The 21,878-nt window shown below is 46.0% G+C and overlaps 1 protein-coding gene across 4 annotated transcripts in view; it reads right to left on the bottom strand.

Annotated features, from left to right (window-relative positions):
- Positions 1-1,463: 1,463 nt before the first annotated feature.
- znf740b (zinc finger protein 740b) overlaps positions 1,464-21,878 on the bottom strand; it is a 146,015-nt gene continuing 125,600 nt past the window's right edge. For all 4 annotated transcript variants that reach the window (XM_038786599.1, XM_038786602.1, XM_038786600.1 and 1 more), the window contains 2 exons: positions 19,179-20,779; positions 1,464-3,254 (listed from right to left, as the gene is read on the bottom strand). In XM_038786599.1, the coding sequence (XP_038642527.1) occupies positions 3,230-3,254; positions 19,179-20,779 (1,626 nt within the window). In that variant the 3' untranslated portion in view covers positions 1,464-3,229. The remainder of the gene's footprint in view (positions 3,255-19,178; positions 20,780-21,878) is intronic.

Genomic DNA, 21,878 nt, shown 5'->3' with positions numbered 1-21,878 from the left:
AACTACACTTAATTTTGATTCCCCACGTCATTACCATCATTACAGCCTAATGCTTCAAATGGCATTGCTCAGACGAACCTGCGCTGCCTTGCTGTATTTTCTATGTTCTATAAACTTACCATTCCATTACAACAATGACTAAAAGGTCCCAAGACCAAACCAGAAATTTTACTCAGCGGTGTATGAAATTTAAATACAACATTCTGTGGTGTATTAAGATTTTCTCAAAACAACCAGGGTTCCTGATCCTGATATAAAAGCAGAAAGTGCTGGAAAAACTCAAGTTCTGTTCCTCTCTCCACAACGGCTGTCAGAGTTAAAGTTTCGAGTGCAATGTGTCTCTTCACTACCACAAAAAGTAGTTGAGGCAAAAACAGTATAATTTCAAGAAGGAATTACAGATAGCTCTCGGGGCTAAATGGATATAGGGGGAAGGCAGGATCAGGGTATTGAATGTGATGATCAGCCATGTTCAGAATGAATGGCGGAGCAGGCTCGAAGGGTTGAATGGCCTCCTCCTGCTTCTATTTTCTATGTATGTCATATTGAACTCGAAACATGACTGTTTCTCTCCACAGATGCGATCTCGCCTGCTGAGTGTTTCGAGCACTTCCACCATCCACAGTATTTTCCTGATCCTGATGGTGGTCCAGTCACCCTTAATAAGAGAGCATGTGACTGTTATGAGCGTGTGTGGATATGGACTGTGTGTCTTTGAATGCACATGGGTGTAAAGTGTTGCGTGTGTGAATGTACCTATATGTACATGTGAACATTTGCACGCATGATCGGAGACGATAGCGTTGGATTCCATTGGCATGCCGCCCACCCAGCTATCTCGCTGATCAATACTTACTATCCACGCTCATGCATCGAGTGTCAATCTGGACAGTTATCAGAGGGTCTGTCATCCTCTGGATGGTAACTTATACTTCCAACAGGGGGTCTGCATCTTCACAAAAAGGTGTGGGGGGCGAGGGGGACATTACTGGGGTTGGAGATGAAAATAAACTGCGTGTATTCTGCATTATACGTGGGCGGTTACAGGTACAAGATCGTTCATGCGCCTCAGGGCTTTCTACAAGTCTCCATAGAAGTTTTTTTAATATAAATTTAGAATACCCAATTCATTTTTTTCCAATTAAGGGACAATTTAGCGTGGCCAAGCCACCTACCCTGCACATCTTTGGGTTGTGGGGGTGAAACCCACGCAGACACGGGGAGAATGTGCAAACTCCACACGGACAGCGGCCCAGAGCCGGAATTGAACCTGGGACCTCAGCTCCGTGAGGCAGCAGTGGTAACCACTGCCCCACCATGCCGCCCCTATCTCCATTGAACTGTGATGTTGCCCTTCCAATACACATTTCTGGTAGGTGTCTGTGGAGAACGTAAAATGGCAAATCCTGGAATGTAAATCGTGAAACGTGGTGAATAAATACAACTGTTAACAAAACCACAAGTTATTAGTAGTTTCTTCTATTTTTAATTGTTTTTACAAGGTCAAAGAGAGTACACAGGGGAATAAAAGGCTTATGTTGGAAGATGGAGATTACATTCCATAGGGCTTCATAAAATGGAATACCCCAAGAGGAAGTCCTGGTTCACAATGGCTCCCAGAAGCATTGCAATTTGGAAACTGTTCAGCTTTAAATACCTGGAGGCAGTAAGTCCTACATTTCACTGACAAAGCTCACTAATCTATGGAACAGCAAGGCTAAAATATACAAGAAGGGTACAGTGTATTGCAGATTAAGGCAACAAACGGGATTATATCAACAATCAAATTAAATTGGAAACAATTAATGGAAATGTAGACGGGGAGCTAACTAGCCGTGTTGTTGCCCCAATAACGTTTGCCTGCCAAAGTTCACAGGTTGTATTTCATCGCCCCCACTCTCAGTAAAGATTCTGTTGAGAGCAACTGATGCCTCCATACATGTGACATATCAAAAACTATGACAAGCGATCTTTCAGTGCATCTTTTGTTAAGCCAATAAGTGAGTCCCTGGCCTATTAACAAACTTTTCTGGATTCTAACTGCTGATTAGTTTCTTCGTTTCTGTCAACAAAACAAAATGCGAAATCCAAAACTGAAATCCCGGAATCGTTAAATTTTGTTGCCAAAAGAAATTGTTCCATTAGATAACGTCACAGGTTTAACAAATACGGCATGGACTATAGCTGCCAATCAACAAACAACAAATAGTGCATCACATGGTGGAAAGGAAATGTGACATTTTTCAACTTTACAAAAACAGGTCCAAATTGGAAATTCAGGTCAATAATGTGGGTTGGGAAATTTACCTCAGATTAACGAACGGTTCACCAATATGAAATACTACACCTAACTGCATGATACACATATTTGTACATGAATAGAAAAAAGTATTTACAATTTTTCAAAAGGAAACCAATACATTGGGCACTAATGCTTGTCCACATAACAAAGTAAAGGTACAGGCCACAACTTCGCTCACTTCCCTCTGTAACGGTCACCTCCAACCTTTTTCTTTATAAAACCAATGCAACTTTTTCCACACGAGTTGCATTTCTGAACTCAAGCTGGTCAGCGCACCTGAAATTGAGATTCGACTCTTGTTCTGCATGTTATAGTCACACAGGCACAACACCAAAGTATCTCAAACTGGACATGGCTTAAATGGATGCTCTTGCCTTCCTTGAATTTTATTTGGCAAGTAGCTCCTTTCAGACTGCCCCTGTCCCCTCACCCACACCAAAAACAAAACAGTTAGTCAAATGTAACAGGCGGGTCAAAGGTTTGAAGAGATTAGAAGACAATCCAGTCATTTTCACCTTGTAGCGAAACAGCATCGGGCACCAGTCATATCCACTATTGTGTGACTGCGAGATTTCTGCCCAGTGCACACACTCAGAGATGTTACCTCTTTACCAAAATGGCAAAAACGTAGGTGCTGTGGTGGTGACTGCAGTTTGTTACTGGACAGTTAGTTGTTGGCCGTCACTTGCTCCAAGTGGTGGCAAAGCAATTTGAAACATGCAAACACTTTGGGGGGGGGGGGGGGGGGGGGGGTTAGGGTTAGAGTTACCATTTCTAATCTTGCAGTGTGCACACCCTTTCCTCGTCCAAAACAAAGGTCCCATACTTCTTTCCAGCCGAACGTGTGAGATGACCAGGCCAAGAGACTGCTCTTCGTGGGCACCATCAATGCTGTTCTGTGGTCAGACATCAGACACCGCAAAGTAGTCAGTCAGCTTCTCCCTTGCTCCTACTGTGGTTTTGAATAAAGCATTAGTGATCAAAGATCTACATTTCGGCCTGCTCGCGAGTGCCACAATAAAATACCTTAACTGGCCTGTGGGGAAAGATTTCAGTCGCAGCAAAAAACAAATGCATGGTTGGTTGCTTTTGTCTTTATCCCCACCATGGCTCTGAAGCAAGCATCATGGCTACAGAACAGATGCCAGAATTCTCTTTCCAAAATCCCGGAATCATCATCTCAGATAGACAAAAACAGTGAACATCGGAAACATTATTGCTCACGAGAGGGAAATGTGAAGCAGGAAGGTTGCATACAGATGTCAAATGGACACAATGATACATTTGAGAATTAGGCTCATTGTGGAAGGTTCAGAGGGGAACTGAACAGCAAAAAAAGGCAAAACATGAGAAAAGACAGGCAGCTAATATAAATGAGAGCTCCAAAATCTTCACCAGGCACATCAATAATAAAATAGTGGTAAAAGGAGTAGGGTTGATAAGGGAGCAAAAGGGGAATTTACACATGGAGACAGGGGGTATGGCTGAGGTGTTAAATTAATACTTTGCACGTCTTCACCAAGGAGGAAGATGCTGCGCAGGGCATGGTGAAAGTTGTAATTGAGACACTTGATGGGTTTAAAATTGATGAGGGGGTATTAGATAGCTTAGCTTGATAAGCCACCAGGACCAGATGCTTCCAAGGATGTAGAGGAAAGTAATGATGGGCATTGGGCATAATGATCCCCCCCCCCCCCCCCCCCCCCCACCACAAGACGCATGGGTGGCATCAGAGGACTGGAGAACTGCTAATGTTACGCCGTTGTTCCAAAAAAGGGTGTAAGGATAAGTCCAGCAACTACAGGCCATGTAGTTTAACCTTGGTAAAAAGTTTTCAGGGACAAAAACTCAGGAAAAAATGAATAGTCACTCGGACAAATGTGAGGTTATCCATTTTGGTAGGAATAACAGCAAACGGGATTATTATTTAAACAATAAAATATTAAAGCATGCTGCTGTGCAGAGACCTGGGTGTGCTAGTGCATGAGTCACAGAAAGTTGGTTTACAGGTGATTAAGAAGGCAAAAGGAATTTTGTCCTTCATTGCTAGAGGGATGGAGTTTAAGACTAGGGAGGTTATGTTGCAATTGTATAAGGTGTTAGTGCGGCCACACCTGGAGTATTGTGTTCAGTTTTGGTCTCCTTACTTGAGAAAGGACGTACTGGCACTGGAGGGTGTGCAGAGGAGATTCACTAGGTTAATCCCAGAGCTGAAGGGGTTAGATTACGAGGAGAGGTTGAGTAGACTGGGACTGTACTCGTTGGAATTTAGAAGGATGAGGGGAGATCTTATCGAAACATTTAAAATTATGAAGGGAATAAATAGGATAGATGCGGGCAGGTTGTTTCCACTGGCGGGTGAAAGCAGAACTAGGGGGCATAGCCTCAAAATAAGGGGAAATAGATTTAGGACTGAGTTTAGGAGGAACTTCTTCACCCAAAGGGTTGTGAATCTATGGAATTCCTTGCCCAGTGAAGCAGTTGAGGCTCCTTCATTAAATGTTTTTAAGGTAAAGATAGATAGTTTTTTGAAGAATAAAGGGATTAAGGGTTATGGTGTTCGGGCCGGAAAGTGGAGCTGAGTCCACAAAAGATCAGCCATGATCTAATTGAATGGCGGAGCAGGCTCGAGGGGCCAGATGGCCTACTCCTGCTCCTAGTTCTTATGTTCTTATATCCATTGAAATCTTCCAACAATTATCCTGATATTTCCCCTTATTTTGAGGCTATGTCCCCTATTTGAAGTTCCGCTGCTGCACGACACGAGAGCGAGAGAAATATAGGATGTAGCCATCGAGGATAATTATTGGATTATAAGGATAATTATTGAAGGAATATCAATGCCAGTATCAGGGTAATTATTGAAGGAGTATTAATGCTAATAGCGAGGTAATATTTTCAGGGTGGTCAATGCTAGGTTCAGGGTAATTATTGGAAGAGTAACAAGGCGATTATCAGGGTAATTATTGGAGGAATATCAACACCAGTTTCAGGGTAATTATTGGAGGACTATCAATGCCAGTTTCCGAGCATTTATTGGAGTATCAATCACAGTACCAGGGCAATTATCAATGCCAGTGTCAGGATAATTAATGGAGGAGTATTAATTCTCGGCTCAGGGTAATCATTCAAGGGGTCAATGCCAGTTTCAGGGTAATTATTGCAGGAGTATCAATGCCAGTCTCAATATAATTATTGGAGGTGTATCAAAGCCAGTTTGAAAAATAATTGATGGAATATTGATGATGATGAATATGCAATGAAAAAGTCTAACTGCAGATCGGAGGAGTAGTTCCTCCTGGGAGAGCGATGTCTGCTGGTTCCCAAGCCCGGCCGAAGGTGAAAGACCTGGCCAAGGAGTTGGAAGAGACCTGTGGCGCTGCAGCTCGTGGAAAGATGGCGGATGGGGAAGGTTCAGTGCAAGTTGGAAAGCCCCAGATGGAACAGTTGATGGCCTTCATCAAGGAAGAGATCCACCAGCAGAGGAAGGAGATGTAGGAGGGTCAATCGCCGGCCATCGAAGGGGCTGTGGCACCCCTGAAGGGCTCGATGGAGAGAGTGGAGAAATGTCTATGGCTCAGGAGTCGCAGATCCGAGAGGGTGATCTCTGAACACAGCGATAGGGAAGATGCACAGGAGGTGGGGCTCTTAGGAGACCTTTCAAGATGCTGAGAGCAAAGGTGGAGGACAGGAAAACAGGTCAAGGAGGCAGAATCTGTGACTAGTTGGCTTGCCTGAAGGAGTGGAAGGTACGAGTGCCACACGGTATGTTTCGAGGATGCTGGTGGGGCTGGTGATGGAGTGGGTGCTGGACAAGGCCCCTGAGGTGGATAGAAAGCACAGGTCCCTGAGGCAGAAGCCAAGAGCTGGGGAGCCGCCGCGGGCGGTGATCAAGAGACTCCAGAAGGTTGTGGAGAAAGAAGATCTCGCAGTGGGCCAGGGAGAAGCGGAACTGCAAATGGGAGGAGAACAAGGTCCGAATACATCAGGGCATTAGAGCTGAGCTGGCAAAACAGCATGAGGGGTTCGACAGGATCAAGGCGGTGCTGAAATGACAGCGGATCAGGTTTGGGGTGCTCTGCCCGGCGAAGCTTTGGGTGACGTATGCAGGCCGGGAATATTATTTTGAGACCCAGAAGCAGCTGAGGACTTTATCAAGGAGTGTAAACTGGGGTAGAACTGAACAATCTTGGGAGCCGGAGGTGCTGGCACTTTGGAGTAATTGGGAATATGGGTCGGGTGGGGGTTGTGTCGGGGGGGGGGGGGGGGGGGGGGGGGGGGGGGGTCCTTTCCTTCGATGTTGAGAAAACTTTGTCATTTTTCTGTTGGGTTGACAAAGGGAAGCAGGGGTGAAAAGGTTGTAAGGGGGCGACTGTTTCCCCCTCCCCTGCTGCCTGTGCCTTTGTTTTGTCCGTTTGTCTTGGGGGAGGTCACCGGTGGTTCGAGGTGAGTCTTTGGGTGGAGGGGAGGTCAGCGGGGAGCCTTCTTCACAGAACAAAGACTTTGTTTGGGTGGAGGAAGGTCAGTAGGACGAGCCTTTGGGAAGGAGTTGCCATGCTGGTGAACGGGAGTGAGGTGGGGGAGAAGGCCGAGAGAGGTGGGGGTGGGTGGGGGGTGGAGATGCGACGCGGCGAGGTTGGAGAAGAATCATGGTCAGGGGCGGAGAAAGGGGCCATCTTGGATGGGCCAGGTATCCAGGTACAGGGTGAAATTAACAAGGGTAGAGCCAAAAGGGGGAGGATGGCAGATGGTTGAGGGGAATGGAGGCGTAAGCCCCCAGTAAGGCTGATAGCGTGGAACGTGCGAGGGCTCAATGGACCGTTCAATAGATCTCAGGTCTTTGTGCACCTAAGGAGTTTAAAAGCGGAGGTGGTCTGTCTGCAGGAGACACACCTCCGCGTGAAGGACCAGGTAAGGCTGACGAAGGGATGGGTTGGTCAGGTTTTCCACTTGGGGTTTGATTCAAAGTTACAGGGGTGGCCATTCTGATGAGTAAGAGAACCGGGGGGGGGGGGGGGGGGGGGGAGAATTTTCCCTTCTGACAGCACAGTGTTAACGCCGTCATAAAACCGGAGAGTTTTACGACGGCGCCATCAGACCGCTAAGTGTAGCGATCCATACAGGGTCCAGCACAGCACTGGAGCGACTCACGCAGCTCCAGCTGCCGATACCGCCGTCAAACGGGCGCCGCGGGTCTGTGCATGGTAGCTTCTTTCACCACACCGGCCCCGGCGCAACCAGGTGTAGGGCTACAGGGGCTGGCGCGGAGTTAAAGAGGCCCCCACCAGGATAAGCCCGCCCGCCGATCGGTAGGCCCCGATCGTGGGCCAGGCCACGGTGGAACCCCCCCCCCCCCCCCCCCCCCCCCCCCCCCCAGGGTCAGAACCCCCATCCCCCAGGCCGCCCCCCGCAGGATGGATGCTGAGGTCCTGCCAGGTAAGACCACATAAGAACCCCTTGGGGCTGAGGGAGGTATTGGACAAGATAAGGGGGGTGAAGTCAGGGATGGTTACCTGGTGGAATTCTATAAGGAGTTCGGGAAGGACCTGCCGCCACATCTCCTGGGGGCGTTTTATGAGGCACTGGAGAAGGGGGAGCTGCCAAAGACAACGACACAGGCAATAATCACATTAATACCAAAGAAGAGGAAAGACCCGTTGGAATGTGGGTCGTGTCGGCCCATATCGCTGTTAAATACAGATGTGAAAGTGTTGGCTAAGTTGGTTGCGGGAAGGATGGAGGGTGGTTGCGGAGAATCAAACGGGCTTCGTAAAGGGCAGACAGTTCTCTTGGAATATAAGGTGGTTGTTAAATGTGGTCATTACTCCGTTGAGAGCTCAGGTACCGGAGATATAGTGGTGTCCATGGACACAGAGAAGGCGTTTGGCCGGGTGGAGTGGCGACACCTGTTTGAGGTCCGTGGAAGGTTTGGGCCGAGGTTTGTGGAACGGGTGCGCCTAATATAAGTGGCACCGAAGGCAAGTGTACGGACCACCGACATGGGTTCACAAAACTTTGAACTGCACAGGGGAACAAGGCGGGGTGCCCGCTGTCGCCGCTGCTGTTTGCGCTGGCGATAGAATCTCTGGCAATGGCTCTTAGGGGGTTGGCAGAGTGGCGAAGGATTAAGAGGGGACCAAGGGAACATCCGGTGTCGCTATATGCGGACGACCTACTATTGTATGTTTTGGACCTGCTGGAGAGCATGGAGGGGATCATGGGCCTGTTGGGGAAGATTGGGGCATTCTCAGGATATAAGCTAGGGGAAAGTGAAGTGTTCCCGGTGAACGGGTTGGGTCGGCGAGCCAACCTAGAGGGGTTGCCATTCAAGGTGGCCAGAGACAGGTTTAGATACTTGGGGATTCAGGTGGTGAGGAAATGGGCGATGCTACGGTATAGTGGCACTAATGTACCATGGCACAGTGGTTAGCACTGCTGCCTCACAGCTCCAGGGTCCCGAGTTCAATTCCGGCCTCGGGTCACTGTCTGTGCCTCTGTGCGGATGATTATTGGAGGGGTATAAATGCCCGTATCAGGGTAATTATTGGAGGAGTATCAAAGCCAGTATCAGGGTGATTATTGGAGGAATATCAATGCCAGTATCAGGATGATTGACAGAGGAATTTCAATGCCAGTATCAGGATAATTATTGCAAGGCCAATTTAGCTCAGTTAGCAAGGCCAGCAGCGCAGGTTCAATTCCCGTACTGGCTGAGGTTATTCAACCTTGCCCTGTGGTGATCCTCAGGTTAAACCACCACCAGTCAGCTCTCCTCCTCAAACATGAAAGCAGTCCATGGTCATCTGGGACTAGGGCGACTTTACTTTACCTATCAATGCCAATATTGGGGTAATTATTGGAAGAGTATCAATGCCAAAATCAGGGCAATTAGTGGAGGAGTATCAATGCCAGTATGAGGGCACTTTTTGGAGGATTATTGATGCCAGTATGAGGGCAATTATTGGAGGAGTACCAGTGCTAGCATCAGGGCAATCATTGGCATGTCGATGCCAAGGGCCGGTGCAGACACCTGCACTGTAAATTCTATGATTACAGGCTAGCATCAGGGCAATTATTGGGGTATCAATGCCGGTAGCGGGGTAATTATTGGAGGAGTAACAATGCCAGTATCAGGGTGATTATTGGAGCAATGTCAATCTGGGTGTAACAACTGGAAAATTAATAATGACAGTACTGGTATAATTAAATGAGGTACATCCATGCGAATAACAAGGTAATTCTGACGAGCTACCAATGGCATTGGCAAAATATTGAGGTAATTATTGGAGGCAGAACAATGCCAATAGCAGGCTGATATTTGGAACTGGTCAATGTCAGTATCAGGGTGATTATTGGAGGATTATCAATGACTGTATCTGGGTAAATATTGGAGGAGTATCAATGCCAGAACCTGGGTGATTATTGGAGGAATATCAATGTCAACAGAGCTAATGTTTAGAGGGTTCTCTATTCAACATCAAATTAATTATTGGAGGAATATCAATGCCCAGTATGAGTGGAATTGTCGGAGAATCAATGCCAGTATCCTGATGATTATTGGAGTATCAATACCTGTATCAAGTTGTGGAGATGCCGGCGTTGGACTGGGGTGAGCACAGTAAGAAGTCTTACAACACCAGGTTAAAGTCCAACAGGTTTGTTTCAAACACTAGCTTTCGGAGCACTGCTCGTAAGACTTCTTACAGTAGCAAGGTAATTATTGGAGGATATCAATGCCAGTATCTGGGTGATTATTGGAGGAGTATCAATGTCAGGATCAGGGTAATTATTGGAGGAGCATCAATGCCAGGATCAGGGTAATTATTGGAGGAGTATCAATGCCAGTATCTGGGTAATTATTGGAGTGTCAATGTCAGGATCAGGGTAATTATTGGAGGAGTACCAATGCCAGTATAGAACATAGTACAGCACAGAACAGGCCCTTCGGCCCTCGATGTTGTGCCGAGCAATGATCACCCTACTTAAACCCACGTAACCCGTATACCCGTAACCCAACAATCCCCCCCATTAACCTTACACTACGGGCAATTTAGCATGGCCAGTCCACCTAACCTGCACATCTTTGGACTGTGGGAGGAAACCGGAGCACCCGGAGGAAACCCACGCACACACGGGGAGGACGTGCAGACTCCACACAGACAGTGACCCAGCCGGGAATCGAACCTGGGACCCTGGAGCTGTGAAGCATTGATGCTAACCACCATGCTACCGTGAGGCCCCAGTATCTGGGTGATTATTGGAGGAGTATCAATGCCAGGATCAGGGTAATTATTGGAGGAGTATCAATGCCAGTATCAGGGTAATTACTGGAGGAGTATCAATGCCAGGATCAGGGTAATTATTGGATGAGTATCAATGTCAGGATCAGGGTAATTATTGGAGGAGTATCAATGCCAGGATCAAGGTAATTATTAGAGGAGTACCAATGCCAGGATCAGGGTAATAATTGGAGGAGTATTCAATGCCAGGATCAGGGTAATTATTAGAGGAGTACCAATGCCAGTATCTGGGTGATTATTGGAGGAGTATCAATGCCTGGATCAGGGTAATTATTGGAGGAGTATCAATGCCAGGATCAGGGTAATAATTGGAGGAGTATTCAATGCCAGGATCAGGGTAATTATTAGAGGAGTACCAATGCCAGTATCTGGGTGATTATTGGAGGAGTATCAATGCCTGGATCAGGGTAATTATTGGAGGAGTGTCAATGCCAGTATCTGGGTAATTATTGGAGGAGTATCAATGCCAGGATCAGGGTAATAATTGGAGGAGTATTCAATGCCAGGATCAGGGTAATTATTGGAGGAATATCAATGCCAGGATCAGGGTAATTATTGGAGGAGTATCAATGTCAGGATCAGGGTAATTATTGGAGGAGTATCAATTCCAGCATCAGGGTAATTATTGGAGGGTTACCTATGCCAATCTGGGCGTAACAATTTGAGGAATATCAATGACAATATTGGGGTGATTATTGGAGGTGCACAAATATGAATAACAAGATGATTCTGAAGTGCGACCAACGGCATTGGCAAAATATTGGAGTAATTATTGGAGGCATATCAATCCAAATATCAGGCTGGTTAATGGAGCTGATAGAGTCATAAAGTAAAGAGGCCCTTCGAGTCTGCACAGACAAAACTACACAAAATCAACACTTATCTCACTTCCCAGCACTTGGGCCATTGCCTCGAATGTTAAAGCATTTCAAGTGCTCATCCATGTACTTTTTAAAGGTTGTGGTGTTTCCTGCCTCTACTACCCTCCCAGTGTGTTCCAAACTCCCATCACCCTCTGGGTGAAAAGGTTTTCCTCAAATCCCTCTAAATCTCCCACCCCCACCTTGAAATTGTGTCCCCTTATTATTGACCCTTTAATAAAGTGGAACAGATGCTTCCTATCCCCACCCTGTCCATACCCCTCAATCTTATTCACCTCAATCAGGTCCACCCTCAGCCTTCGCGGCTCTAAAGAAAACCCAAGCCTATCCAGCCTCTCTTCATAACTCAAATGCTCCACCCTAGGCAACATCCTGGTGAATCTCCTCTGCACCCCCTCCAGTACAATCACATCCTTCCTATAGTGTGGTGACCAGAACTGCACCAGTACTCCAGCTGTGGCCTCACCAAAGTCCTGTACAGCTCCAACATAACCTCTTATAATCTATGCCACAACTGATAAAGGCAAGTGTCCTGTATGCCGTTCTTAACCACCCTATTAGCCTGTTCTGCTCTTTCACGGATCAGTGAACAAGCACCACAAGATCCCTCTAAGCTTCTTAGTGTCTTGCCATTCATTGAGTACTCCCTTGCTTTTTTTAATTATATATTTAGAGTGCCCAATTCATTTTTCCAATTTGGGCAATTTAGCGTAGCCAATCCACCTACCCTGCACATCTTTGGGTTGTGGGGGCGAAACCCACGCAAACACGGGAAGAATGTGCAAACTCCACACGGATAGTGACCCAGGGCCGGGATTGAACCTGGGACCTCAGCGCCGTGAGGCAGCAATGCTAACCATGCGCCACCATGCTGCCTACTCCCTTGTTTTGTTACTCAATTCCAAAGTGTATCATCTTGCACTTTTCAGGGTGAAATTTCATCTGCCACTGATCTACCCATCTGACCAACCCATCTATATATTCTTGAAATCCAAGACCTTCTTCCTCATGATTAACCACTGTGCCAACATTGGAGTCATCCGTAAACTTACTTATAATCTCCCCCCAACTCTAATCTATATTGTTTATATTGCAAACAATAAGGTCCAAGCACTGATCTCTGTGGGACACCACTGGACACCGGCCTCCAGGCACACAACCTTCTACAACCATCCTCTGTCTCCCACCACTAGGCCAGTTTTGGATTCAACTTGCCAAATTTCCCTGGATCCCTTTTATCTTCTGTATAAGTCTCCCATGTGGGACGTTGTCAAAGGCTTTGCTGAAATCCATATAAACTACATCAACTGCATTACCCTCACCTACACACCCGATCACCTCAAAAAAATTCAATCAAATTCATTAGGCATCATCTCCCTCTGACAAAGCTATGCTCAAACCTTACCTCTCCAAATGGAGATTAATTCTCTCCTTCAAGATTTTTTCCAGAAGTTTCCCTACCACTTGTGTGCGACTCACTGGTCTGTAATTCCCTGGTTTATTTCTACCACCCTTCTTGAAAAGTGGAATCACATTACCTGCCCTCCAGTCCTCTGGCACCTCCTGTGTGTCCAGAGTGGAATTAGAAATTTGGGTCAGAGCCCTTGTAATTTCCTCCCTTGCCTCCCACAACAGCCTGGGTTACAACTCATCCGGACCTGGTGATCTGCTCACTTTTAATCCCGCCAAAACCTCCAATACCTCCTCCTAACGCCCTATGTTAAACTGTTCAAGAACCACAGCCCCTCTCCACAAATTCTATACCTACATTCACCGCCCGAGTGAAGACAGATGTGAAGTACTTGTTTAATATCCTACCAATGTGTGATGAATGCAGGAATGAATGGAGAAGGTAGTCAAGAAGGCATACAGCATGCTTGCCTTCATTGGCCGGGGCATTGAGTATAAGAATTGGCAAGTCATGTTGCAGCTGTATAGAACCTTAGTTCGGCCACACTTGGAGTATAGTGTTCAATTCTGGTCGCCACACTACCAGAAGGATGTGGAGGCTTTAGAGAGGGAGCAGAAGAGATTTACCAGGATGTTGCCTGCTATGGGGGGCATTAGCTATGAGGAGAGGTTGAATAAACTCGGTTTGTTCTCACTGGAACGACAGAGGTTGAGGGGCGACCTGATAGAGGGCTACAAAATTATGAGGGGCATAGACAGAGTGGATAGTCAGAGACTTTTTCCCAGGTTAGAGGGGTCAATTAGTAGGGGCATAGGTTTAAGGTGCGAGGGGCAAGTTTTGGAGGATATGTACGAGGCAAGTTTTTTTTTAACACAGAGAGTAGTGGGTGCCTGGAACTCGCTGCCGGAGGAGGTGGTGGAAGCAGGGACGATAGTGACATTTAAGGGGCATCTTGGCAAATACATGAATAGGATGGGATACGGGCAGCATGGTCGGCGCAGGCTTGGAGTGCCGAAGGGCCTGTTCCTGTTCCTGTGCTGTACTTTTCTTTGTTTGAATTCAGATATATTGTATTGTGGGTATTTGGTGTAGTAAGGGTTAAAAACCTGCATTAGAGTATGTGTGAGTGTTGCAGTCACTTTTTGAAAGAAATCCTAGTTTGAAAAACAACAAACGTTTTGTTAGCCAGGGGTACAATTGAGCCATCGTAAAAAGTTTGGGCTAATACAGTTTTGTTTGCATTAAGGGGATTCCCTGTGGAGTTAATTCGATTTCAGCTTGATAAGATGATGTCATTAGTGGTGGAGGTGCGGTATCAGGCATTTTGCAGAAATGAAGTCCTAGATGAAGCTGTGAAAAGAAGTCAGGCAGTTTTGCTCTCACTGCAATTCAGTTAAAAGAGATTAACAGCCTTTCCAAGCAGTGTAGACCTATCTGAGAGCCAGGGAGCCGAAACAAGTGGAAAAGCATCTTCTGAAGCCACACAGCCAAAGTTTCTGCATTGTTCTGACAGGATTCAGGTCTTTTCTTTAAAACAGTGGCACAAGGGACTGGATTCTTCCGCCCCGCTCACCACGGGCGGGACGTGGACCATTGCCCTCGGGCGGAAATGTCCGGTCGCCGGAGAATCCCGCCCAAGATCTTTCTCAAAGAACATCTTTGTGCAGCAGGTATTCCTATGTGCTAGTTGTAGATATGGTGAGCTGAGGTGCTATTTCTTGTTGTTTGAGTTGGAATAAAGATGGTTACGGGTATTGTATTCACTGTTTGGGGTAGCATTGTTTAAGGGGTAATTGTAAGCGAGCTATACATTCTCCCCGTGTTGGCATGGGTTTCCTTCCACAGTCCAAAAACGTGCAGGTTAGGTTACGGGGATAGGGCAGGGTGGGCGTGGACATGCATAGAGTGCTTATTCGAAGGGTCGGTGCAGGCTCGATGGGCCGAATGACCTCCTTCTGCAGTGTAGGGATTCTATGGTTTTGATGTTAAAGCTACTTTAATACTGTGTTAGTAATAAAGTTTGTTTTAAAATACCATATCCCTATTTTGCGTGTAATCACTCCCAGAGCGAGGTATCCTTTCCTCACAGTCCTACATTAAACTCAAATATTGGGGTTTCTGTCCAGTATCCTAGCCACTGTCTGGTCTGGGATCGTAATAAATGTCCTCTGGCTCCACGCACAGATTGCCCTCTTGACCCCCAACTGCCCTACAATTTCACTGTTTATCTTTTTCCGCTTAATATACTTAAAGAATATCTTGGGATTTTCCCTAATCCTACCTGCCAGTGCTTTTTCATGCCCCCCTCTTTGCTCTCCTTAAGTACTTTCTTAAGTCCCCCCCCCCTGCACTTTCTATACTTCACCATGGCCTTTGCTGGCTTGCTCCCATTGTACCTGCTTAAAGCCTTTCTTATCCAGCTGAATATTCTTTGACATCCAGGACTCTCTGAGCTTGTTTCTCCTGTTTCACCCTAAAGAGAACATGTTGGGCTTGTACTCTCCCAATTTTCTTTCTGAACACCCCCCCCCCCTGCTCTGCTGTAGATTTTCCCAAAAGAAACTGCTCTCAGTCTACTTTGGTCAGATCATGCCTTATTCTCATAAAATCTGCCCAATCCAAAACCGTTTTTGGCAGACCCACGTTTTCCTTTTCCATTACAAACTTGGATCATACGGTGTTGTGGTCGCTATCACTAAAATGCTCCCCCACTGCCATCTCGAACACCTGGCTGGCCTCATTCCCCTGAATTAGATTCAACACTCCTTGTTGGACCTTCTACATATTAACGTAAAAAGCTCTCCTGAATACATTTTCATAAATCCGCCCCCTCTACACCCTTTGACTATCCCAATTAATGTTGGGGAAGTTTAAATCCCTGGGGTAATTATTGGTGGGTTATCATGCCAGCATGAGGGTAACTATTGGAGGAGTATCAATGCCAGTATCAAGGTAATTATTGGAAGGGCATAAATACCTGTACCACGGCAAATCACTGGACTGGTATCATTGTCAATCACGAGGTAATTCATGGAGGGTTATCAATTGGAATATCAGGAGGTGCATCAATGGCAATATCGAGGTAAATATTGGAGGGGATCAATGTTAACAGTGGGGCAATTGTTGTATGGGGCATAATTGGCAATATCACGTTAATTATTAGGGAATTATCAGCACTCAATATCATTGTAATTATTCAAGTGCATCAACACAAATATCAGGTTTATGGGAGCATCTTCATGCCAACGTGAGGGTTATTATTAGATATGATATAGTTTATAGTAGTAGTATTTTTTTTAAATGGTGAAACAATCTGAAAAACTCTGCTTTGTGTATTCTGGAATGCTCCAGGATGTCAGGAAGAACAGCAGAGGCTCTGACGATTTCCCAGTCATCTTGGAATCTAGGGGCAGGATTTTCCGGCCTCCTGTGGTGTGTTTCCCGGTGGTGGAGGCAGCTCATCATCTGCCGTTGGTGGTATCTTCCGGTCCACCGATGTCTACGGCGTTTTGCACAGTTCACCTGTCGCGCTGCCGGGGAATGCACCGCATGAGGCTGCCTTCGGCAGAACCGGAACAACCCAGCAGTGGGAAGGGCCAGAAAATCCTGTCCTCGGTTTTATGCCAAAGGACACTAGATTTAGGGTTGAAATAGAAATGAAAGGGATGACCCCCAAACAGCTCAACATTTGTGGGTCAGCTTCCAGAGTTCATTGTAGATGAAGACTCACCTGGAAAGGCACAGGCTTATTGAGATTACATGGATGCTTAACAGAAGAGTCATGTTGAGAGATTTCAGGAAAGGATGGAGAATATTGATAATGGATATGCAGAGGATGTTTAGCACATTATTGCTTGCATCTTGAAAACCAAAGTGGCAGATGAGAAGCTTATTGACCAAATTAAGATTGGGGGGATGGGGCAGATTAAATCCATCAGAACATATCTAGAAGATCAGGCCGCAACAGGTGACTCATGCACGAGCTCCAGATTGGGCTCCATACCGGGCTCGACTCACTCCACAGAGAGGCCTCCCTAAGGTTAGGAGGGGGCCAAAAGAGTGAGGGGGGGGGGGGGGTGGTGAAAGAGATCGGAGTTGCCAGACAAAATTGGACCCAAATCCTGAGGAGCCTTTCGCTCACCAACAGAAAATCCCTTAAGTGCGGCCTTGGCAGAGAGAATCGCCCTGCGGTAAAAACAAATGGCAAAGTGCCGTTAGATAGAGGGATATTTCTCGGCACTGCAGCCACTGCGAAACACCCCGCTAAATGTGCCATTCAGCAGGCTTTAGCTTCAGTCCGCTGAATCGTGCCAAAGACATACATCACCGGTGGCGGATCTGCAATGTCAGGTTTACTAGTCATAACAAATTGAAACATAGCCCTATGGTATCAGTGGGAATGAGGGAGCATGGATAGGAAATTGGTTGAAGGACATAAAATAGTACATTTGATGTATGTTTTACTGAACTGGGGTGATGCAAACAATGGTGTTCACCAGTGGGACTAATGTTCCTCTCATTATACAGAAATGACCTGGACTTGGATGGAGGGCCTCAATGTTGAAATTCGTAGATAACACAAAAACTGGCAGTGTACAGGTTAACTGGGAAGAGGTCAGTTAATGACCCCAGGAGGATGTAGATTTGGCAGATATCAGGTAAATTTGAACTTGGGGAAAAGTGAAGGGACACATATTGGGTGGACAAATAAGGACACAGAACATACTAAATGGTAAAACTTTGAAGTGATTCGAGACTGAAGATTTCAGGTACATAAATGTAAGATTTTATAAACTGGAGTATGGAGTACAAAGGAGGTAATGCTATATCTATACAGGTCACTGGTTAGGCCATTATATTTAGTTTTAGAAACACCATGCTCGGAAGGAGATCTGTGGGCAAGATCTGTGGGCAAGGTGCAGAAGAGATTCATTATGCTAACAAGATTGAAAGGTTTCAGTTATTAGGACAGACCAAAAAAAGAACACCTTTCATGAAAACAGATTAAGTTACAAAGAACTTTTTTTCAACTTATCATTGACTGCCTCTATTTCAACTGGCACGTTTGTTGGTAAATGGAAGCTACAAATTTAAGATAATCACCAAAACAGTAAGGGAGAGGTCATAAGAATTTAAAAGTACTGATAGGCAAGATGTGTTGAATGGCCTACTATGTAATCTTTTATTGATTCTCTGAATAATGTCAGTACTAGGGTAATCATTGAAATTGTGCCTATGATCATTTCAGGGCAATGAATGGATAAATGCTCGGATTAGTAAAATGTCACCTCACTGAACAAGTAATCCAGAGGCCTGAATTAATGATCCAGAGGAAAAAATTCCACCACGTAACTAGGGATTAAACAAAATCTGGAATGAAAACCTGGTGTCAGTAATGGTGACTGGGCAACTCCTGGATTAATGCAAAAACTCGTCTGGTTCACTAACATCTTTAGGGAAGGAAATCTGCTGTCCTGGCCTGGTCCAAATGCAACTCCAGACCCACAACGGCACCTCTGAAGTGGCCTCGCAAGCCACTTAATTGTATTCATGAAGGCAGCTCATCACCACCTTCGCAAGGGCAATTGGTGATGGACAATAAATGCTGGCCTCATCTGGATGCCTACATCTCATGGGTGGAGCTAAAAACAAAGGGACAATTAATGCATCTGTATCAAAACCAGTAATCAGAGTATTTACTGGAAATGGTTAATGTCGATAACTGGGTAATTAACATGCGATTGGGATATTGCGGCTATTATTAGGTCTGTATTAATGTCAGTAACAGGGCAATTACTTGAAATGTACATATACTGTACTGAGGTATTTATTGGATCCATATTAGTGCCAGTATTGGAGTGACTATTTTATCAGTTGAAATGCCATGGTCCAAGTAATTACTGCAACTGAGTAAATGTCAGTTTCAGTGGAAGTATTTAACCTGTATCAATGGCAGTCTCAGGATCATCTTGCTATCAGCTCTCTTTACTGGCTGACAAATCTTTCTGGGGAGTAGAAAAAACAGAGAGAGAGAGAGAGAGCTTGGAGAGAGGCATACGCAGACAAGATCAATATCCTCTTCCGGTGTCAAATTGCAAACGTGTATCAGCGGGGAAGGAAAATATGCAACAGTACTGGACTCCACAATACCCTTCTGGTAAAATCACTAATATTTTTTCTCTAAAATTAAAAAAGAAATGTTTGATAAGGTTTTCTTTGTTGAGTAATTCAAAAACAGCAATGCATGTATTGTGATCCCAAGTTTTATGACCAAATCTTTTCACCTAAAGGCTTGGCCCCCTGTGGCATCTGGTGAGGCACTCATTTGATCCCTGCCCTCTGGCACGTTTACCAAAGAAAACTCAGAGAAGTCTGAGCTGCCTTGTCGGATCCTTAGATTCACCTGTCCACTGGTGCCGTTGTTGAACGCAGGAGTAATTTCTCCTCCGGTAGCCGAGAACCTAGAGTCTTGACCAAATGTGTCCATTTGGTGATTGTGATGACCTGGGGGTTCCTCTCGCTTCTTCTGTGTATTAACCTGCTCTATGAAATCTGGCGGTGTGGGGATGCTGGTGCCGCTAGTTACAGTCGGTATAAAAGCAAAGGGATGCTGGGATTCACCAGTTAATAAACTGTACTGAGACTTTTGTGATGGTAACCTCAATGGGGAACCCACTTCGGGTCTGAAGCCATGCTGTGTAACCATGGTGGCAAAAACCTGTCGCTCCAGAGTAGAAAACAGAGGCTGCACCGGAAGGCTTCCAGTTAGGGGGTGAGTTTCAGCCTCGTATGCAAGTCCTTGCTCAGCCGAGTAGCTATCGTTGTGGCAAGTCCTTTCCAAGGCTTGTTGGAGGAACTTTGAATATTCATGGAGCATGTTAACGTTGTCTGTGGCTGCTGGCTGGGAACCCTCATTGACTCGCTCCGATGGAGGTACATTAGTGATATCTGTAGAGCTCACAGTTATATTTGAAGTGACTTGGGTATCGCTGACACAAAACGGAACCTGCCCGTTTGCCTTGCTGGCGTAGTGGTCCAACAGGGTCTGCAAAACTTCGTCAGGAATTCCACTTTTGTCCTGACTGCTTTTTGGCTCAGTGTTATTGGGCTGTACCAGCATAGATGTGCTACTACTATTTCCCCCAACGTTAGTGTTGGCTGCCTGTGTTACAGCTGGTTGGATCGGGATTTGACCCACAGTTAAGGTGTACTCTCTGCTGGTGCTGCTAGTCCCTTGCAAGAAACGCTTCTTCTTCACAAACTGCATTGCATCATCATAATTGCTGTTGCTGCCTCCTGGTTTGTGTGAAGCATCTTGACGCTGATCAGCACTGTGGCCCTCCATGGCCAGAAGGTCCGGGTTGTCGATCATAGCGAAGGTATATTTGTTGACTTTTGCGGCATCAAAGCTGGCAGAAACAGGCAAGATTTGATTCAACTCTTCTGTCTTTTGAATTTTCTTTGAGCTTACTACCTTCTTTAGAACAAGCTTTGGTGGATGCAGGATCGGATTTGGATATGTTGTCCCTACGTGATCATTACTGTGTGAAGACTGTGCGATCACAAGTGAGCATTGCTCCACTTTATACTCATCCTTCACCTTCAAATTGCTGGTATAATATTCAACACAATCGCCCTTACCCAGCTTAACCTCTGCTGGGTTACCAGTCCCCTCCTTATCAGAAGTTGCCAATACTGGCTTCTCTGCAGTTTTGAGCTTTTTCCTTGGATTGACGTCTTTTGGGGGTGGTAGGAATCGGTTTTCTGCATTGATTGCGAGTATAACTGGCTCAGTTTTCGTAGCTGGGTTTTTGCCAGGGGTTTTCCCTTGATTTTCATGGCACATTCTTCTGTGTTTAAGCAAACGATCAGTTCTAGAAAAATACTGCAAGGAAACGCATTAGAGAGAATTAATAAGTCATTATTGCTTATTAGTTTATGATTAAAGCAACTATGGACACGGTGTGCTTTGATTTTGGCCACTGGCATGTTAAAGACAAATGTGGCATTAGGCAAAGCTATAACTGGCACCATCATGTGCTAAAACCAACACAGATTCACATCTTTAAACAAGTGACATTGGCTGCGAACTCATGCATTTTTGAATGTCAGTTATTTATAATTCCACTTTTTTCAGCAGATGTGGAACAATGACAATTTCTGAGATGTAACAAGACTTGGGGCCAGCAGGGAACCTCATTCACTGCCACAAAGAAACGGTCAATGATATCCCAAATGCACCTGAATTTGACATGAACTTTAGTTTCAGGATGATCCCTCCAGGCAGCACGTTGGAAAATGCGATCTATGTGAATGTACCCATGTAAGACAGTTGGCAGAATTTAATGCCCTTCCCAGTGGCAGGTTTGATGGTGGGGAGGCATATAATCAGGTAGGAGTGTGGCAGGTGGGGATGCCAGCACCTTTCCACCTCCACCCTGATTAAGTCCATGGCGGGAAGGTCCATGTCACACTGTCAATTGTGGCCCTCAAGTAATTAATGGCCACCACGAGTGGAGTGCTCACCATGTGGGGATGATGACAAAAAAAAACCATGTGGGGTTGCTTGCTGGCTCCTGGAGGGGTCGGATGGGAAATCCTTCATTCAAAGGACCCAGCATAAAGGGTCCCACTGAGAGTTAACTCCATATCCTTGCTGCTGAGCCCCCTAACCCTCTTCATCGCAACTCCCACTCCACAAACCCCCTCCCGCCATCACTCACCTGTGTGCCTGGGTCCATCCACAATCTCGGATGGTTGTCGCACCATGAGCATCCACTGCCGTTCAATAGAGCTGCCAGCCTGATTGAGCAACAGGCGGGACTTCATCCCCAGGGGCTTTGATCCAAGGGATGGCCTGGCGTTGGCCTGACAAGTGCCTTAGTGGCACTCAATTTAGTGGGTCTTCCCAAAAAGAGATGGCACAGACTCTCGCCAGCACACAGCGGGCAAGACCCCCAGCACCTCCACGTGCGTTGCCCAGA

This window comes from Scyliorhinus canicula, chromosome 28, assembly GCF_902713615.1.
Source record: "Scyliorhinus canicula chromosome 28, sScyCan1.1, whole genome shotgun sequence".
NCBI lineage: Eukaryota > Metazoa > Chordata > Chondrichthyes > Carcharhiniformes > Scyliorhinidae > Scyliorhinus > Scyliorhinus canicula.
This window is presented reverse-complemented; position numbering and strand designations above follow the sequence as displayed.